Below are 5,656 nucleotides of genomic sequence, written 5' to 3' on the forward strand. Positions count from 1 at the left end.
GTTGCCACTGTATAATCAAGGGTGTCTTACAACTCTTGCCTAGACCCGTATACTCGAGACATATATGTGGGTTTCTTTATACAAAAATTATATGGGATCTAAACAATTGTCTTAGGATCAATTGGGTTTAGATAAATTTTTTATTAATTAAATTTTTTGAGTATTTTAAATATTAAAAAATATAAAATATATTTTTTTTAAAAAAAAAATCTTTGTGAAATAAATGGAGTTTTAAGAGTGAGAAATAATAAAAAGAAAAGAAAGATTTTTTACCGAAAGGAAGAAGTCAGTAAATCGCTACTTTATTATAGAAATCGAAGGAAAAAAGCGTTACTATTGGTCAAAGTGGCCGGTGGGAATTCCAAAAACTTTTTCAGCGAAGAAGGAGATAAAACAGAGAGTAAAGAGAAGTAGCTAAATTGGAAACGTAATTATAAGTTTGAAATACTTGAGAAAAAAACGCAAAACAAAAAGAAAATCTCAAAAACTATTTGTTGAGTTAAATTAATTTGATTAATCTCTTAAAGGTTATAAATATGTAGGATATCAAATTTCACATATGCAAATATAATACAAGTTTTTATTATAATTATAATATTATGGTAATAATTAAAATAAAAAATCTATTATAATAGTTTAGTATAATATGTGTATTCGATTAGTTGAATTTAAAATTATATTAAATTAAATAAATTAAAATTAAAATTTTAATATTTATAAAAATAAATTGAATCAATTTTAAATTAAAATTAATTTGAATCAAATTAATTTTACTCAATTTAATTGTTCAAATTTATTATACATGCTTACTTCAATCTTCTATATATCTATAGGCATGACTTTCTTTATCTGCCAGCAACACACAGTAGCGGAAATGGCTGGTTGTTCATACATCCTGGCCCTTTTCTCGGTGATTTTCCAGTTTTCAATTGCTCATCTTCTCTCCCTTGCACTGCCATTCAAAGCTGTTAATTAGGAAATTGGCTTCTCATATAAGGATGGACGAAACCTTCTCTCTTCAATGGAATTCCCAACAATTACTTGTATCATTCATCGCTCTTGTGTATAATCACTAAGGTCATATAGGTTAATCCTTTTTAGTAATGATGCAAATCGAGTTGAGTTGAAAGCATCTAATGGGCAATTCCTTCAGGTAATTCAGCTGTCAATTACGTACGCGGGTCTGAAAACAGGGAAGAAATCAGAGTTTTTGTAGCAGGGGAAGCACTGAGACACAGGCAGCTCGCAAACACATGCAGCCAAGCTGTTTGTTATTATGTCCAGTAAAGAGAGGCTTGTGTTTTTAATCTAGAATTTATCTCCAAGCAATCTCAACACGTTTTGTTGTCCTATTTTGGCTGTGGTTTCAAATTTAAAAGCTTTTATTCAAGTTATTAATTTCGTATTATATGACATTTTCAAGAGTTTTCTATTTTATTTAGGGATTAGTTTTTCTATTTAAATTGATGCATTGAAATTTAAATTGATAAAAAGAAACACTTTAAAAACAAATTAAGCTGAGAGGAATAGGGTGAGCCGTACTGACCGAATCGAATTAAATTGAAAATTTAGTTCAGTTTTTTAAATATTTCGATTCGGTTTGATTTTTAATTTCAAACAAAAAATAAAGTATAAAAAATAAAAAAATAATTAAAAATCGAAATTAATTAAACCGAATTGAATCAGATCGATTTAATTTTTAATCAAAATCGATTTGATTTAATTTTTATAAACACTAAAATTTCAATTTTTAATTTATTTAATTCGATTTAATTTTAAACTGAAACGACTGGATGGACATCTGGAAGACATTATTTTTATATAAAAATATATTTATAATTTATAATTGAAACAATAATAATTATATTGAAACAAATAATTATTTAATATTTTGTGTAGTAAAATAAAATTTAATTATGAAATCATTAATTCTATTGTTATAATCAATTATAAATTATTGATTCTCGTGTGGGTCAGTAGCCCATGATTTCTTCCACAAGCGTATAAAAAGCATATATTACACCCAGAAAATAAATAAATAAATATAGCAAAGCAACCTGCCGAGCCAATCAAGGCCTGTGAGTGTTGTCATGTAATGGGCCAACCAATAATAATATTTTTGTAATTTTATTTTTATTATAATTTTTATTAAAATATTTGAATAAAAATTTAATATTAAGTAATATTTAGATACTTTTTTTAAACGAAAAACCTGTCTTTATAAAAAATTATTTTATATTAGTCAGCTATTAATAATAAAAATTATTTTAAAAATTTTATTAATTAATCTCTTAAATTTTTAAAATTTTTATTAATTAATTTTTTTAACAGATGTATTTTAATTTTGTTATAATATTTAACGATTAAAATTAATATAATAATTAATTAATAAATTTATTAAAATATTAAAAGTATTTTAATATATTATTTAAAATTAAAAATTAATCAGTGAGCCATCAAATTAATTTTCTGTTCAATTTCCATTTGTGATTTTTCAACACACTTTTTTCCCATCTATGAAACTCTTCATACATTGATGCTTTAATATTAAAATAAATACATATATTATATTAGTCTCAAATTTATTTATTTTTTGTTAAATAAAATATTTAATTTCCTTTTTAAAACATATATACTTTTAAATACTGTTAAAATTAATCTTAAAAAATATATATTTTTTATTTTAAAATCTTTAAAATTAAATTTAATATATTATAATTAACTTATTTAAAGAAAGATGCTCAAAAAATAGTTTTAATAATAATAATATCCAATTTATTTGTATAATAGAAGAATTTGGTTAATAGGACAAAAAACATTATTGTATATATAATTGAGAAAAAAAGGTTTGAAAAAAAATTGTGTTGATATTTTGGCGCTTTTAAAATTAAAGTATGTTAAAAATTAATTTTTAATTAATTTTTAAAATTACGTAATTTACTGTGAGCATTCGATCGATTCAATTTAAAATTAAATCCAACTGAATAAATTAAAAATTAAAATTTTAATATTTATAAAAATTTATTTTTTAATTTAAAATGGAATTTAAATAAATTAAAAATTAAAATTTCAGTATTTATAAAAATCAAAGTGAATCGATTTTGATCAGAAGTCGATTTGAACCGAATCAATCTCATTTAATTTGATTCGATTTAATTTGATCGATTTAAATTTTTAATAAATTTTTTATTTTTTATATTTTATTTTTAATATTTTAAAATTTAATTGAGATATTTTAACCTTAATATAATTTAATCTCTCTGTGTTATTGAAAATAATATATTATTATCACTAATAAATTTAGTTCGATTTTTTTTTTATTTTTTTTAATTAAAATCAAACCAAATCTAAATAATTGAAATTTTTAAATTTAAAAATCAAACTAAATTAAATTGAATAAAAAATTAAACTAAAATTTTAAATTAATTTAACTCAATTAATTTTTTTCGATTTAAATCGAATATTACTCATATAGATTTTTTTTTCTCTCTAATGGAAATGATAAATATACTCTATTTAGACACGAATGTATCCCACTTGATGGAAAGGGAGAGATATAAAATATCTCAGCAATATGAATAAATAAGTTGGTTTGAATTAAAAAAAAAGAATAAAATAAATTTAATTTAAAGTTTTATTCGGTTGGATATGATACTTTAATTAAAAAAATTCAATTATTTATTTATTTTTCAATACTTACGGTATTTAAAAAATAGGAAAAAGGACTTGGGAAACTCGATAAAAATGATATTTAAAAAATGTATGAGCCATTTTGGACTCGAAGGCTTTGATAATTATTTAATTATATTTTCTGAAAAAAAAAAAATCTATAGTGTTTATGTCTATGCATCATCTGCCTATATATCTACACTAGGTATGTATTATTAGGGTTCATCCTTAGTTGCATCAATAATGTTGACATTAAATGTTGTCATTATTTTTGTTTGTATTATGATGCAATAAAATAAATAATATATATTAAGATTGGTAATAACGTGATAATTTTAAAATAATTTCGTATAAAATTATTAAATAATTTAAATTAATTATTTTAAATTAAATAAAAATTAAATTTAAAAATTATTTAAATCAACTTGGTCTAGACTGTTATGTATACTATTTATTTAACATGAATTTCTTGAGATCAAAATAATTACGAGACTAAAAAGAATTAATGAAAATACCTAATTATCAAAATGATAATATACTTCAGCATACCCTTTGCATAAAAATTGAAAAATTTTGGGTAAAAGAGAAAACGTGAATAAACAGCAATTATGAAATTGATTTAAAAGAAGAAATTAATAATTTGAAAGGTATAGATAAAAAACAAAAAAAGCAAAAAAAAAAAAAAAAAGCATTATAAAAGGAAAACTAGAGATGCAGAAGGAGGTGGAGAAAGAAAGGCAGGAAAGCAAAGCAAAGCATTAAAGGAAAGGCGAGGGCATGACGTGGACTTGTTAGGACTTAGGACCCGGTGCCCGCAAGCAACGGCCAAGATTCTCTCTCACTCTCCTCCGTTTATCTTCTCTCCTTGCCTTCCATTTCCACTCGCTACCTCCAAAATCCACTACTCTCTCTCTCTCTCAATTTGTGAGGATGTTGCTAGGGAAGCGTCCTCGAGCACCCATCAGAAGAACCACAAGTATGTCCGGCATCACCGTTGATATTCCCGACATGGGTGCCTCGGAGATGGCGCCGTCGTCTGAAGATAGCAGTACCCAAAACCACCACCAGATGATCGGAGATCCTCATCATGCAGCTGTGGGAGCTGAAGAAGTGTGTCTAAATTATTATAGTAATAGTAATGGCTTATACGATCAACGTTTCTTGGCAAGCATGGTGTCTCCCAGGATTAATCAAAGGAGAAGCTCAGCTGGTGCTTTATTGGAAACTGCTCATTTCTTGAGAACTTGTGGCCTTTGCAACCGCCGCTTGGCTCATGGGAAAGATATTTACATGTATAGGTATATTAAATTTAAGTTATGTGCTTTAATTCTTCAAGACTCTCCCTTTTTTCCCTGATCTTCAATGGTTTTCAACAGATATATAAAGATCTAGATGAAATATCAGCTAAAGTTTATGAATTTACTCATGTGGCTTCTCAAATCTCAATCTTGTTTCGTTTTTCTTCTTATTTTCAAGAAACTGAATTATTCATGTATTTGATTTTATTGATATTGTTATATATATGCAGAGGGGATACGGCTTTTTGTAGTGTAGAGTGCAGAGAACAACAGATGAAGAATGATGAGATAAAAGAAAAGTGCAGTAGTCTGGCTATGGCATCAAAGAAAGAAGATCGCCATGCATCAACATCTTCAAGCTCCAAGGCTGCTGCTTCTAGGAAAAGTGAAACTATGGCTGTTGCTTGACTTGAAGACTGTAGTCTTTTGGAGAGAGAATTAATGTCTACTACAGAAAGAAAGAGAGAGAGATTTATATATATTTATAAATAGTGCCATTATTAGTCAACATCAACTCCATTGATGCCCCCACGTTATATGATGAGCTTTGAGGAAGACAATATATTATTACATAATATAATTATTGTGTAAAAAATATGTAAAAATTTAAAAAAAAATTATCCATAGTGGGTGCACTTATGTATATGGATCGATGTTAATTAATGAAAATGGTCTCATCTTTCTCTCAA

The 5,656-nt window shown here is 25.3% G+C and overlaps 1 protein-coding gene across 1 annotated transcript; it reads left to right on the forward strand.

The window, feature by feature from the left end:
- The first annotated feature begins 4,379 nt into the window (after positions 1-4,379).
- On the forward strand, positions 4,380-5,656 carry LOC110627385 (FCS-Like Zinc finger 5). The gene is made up of 2 exons (XM_021773674.2): positions 4,380-4,967; positions 5,198-5,656. Exons 1-2 carry the CDS (start codon positions 4,600-4,602, stop codon positions 5,373-5,375), a joined length of 546 nt encoding a protein of 181 aa, XP_021629366.1. The 5' UTR covers positions 4,380-4,599; the 3' UTR covers positions 5,376-5,656.

The sequence above is a fragment of the Manihot esculenta genome, chromosome 12 (assembly GCF_001659605.2).
Source record: "Manihot esculenta cultivar AM560-2 chromosome 12, M.esculenta_v8, whole genome shotgun sequence".
NCBI classification, from domain to species: Eukaryota; Viridiplantae; Streptophyta; class Magnoliopsida; order Malpighiales; family Euphorbiaceae; genus Manihot; species Manihot esculenta.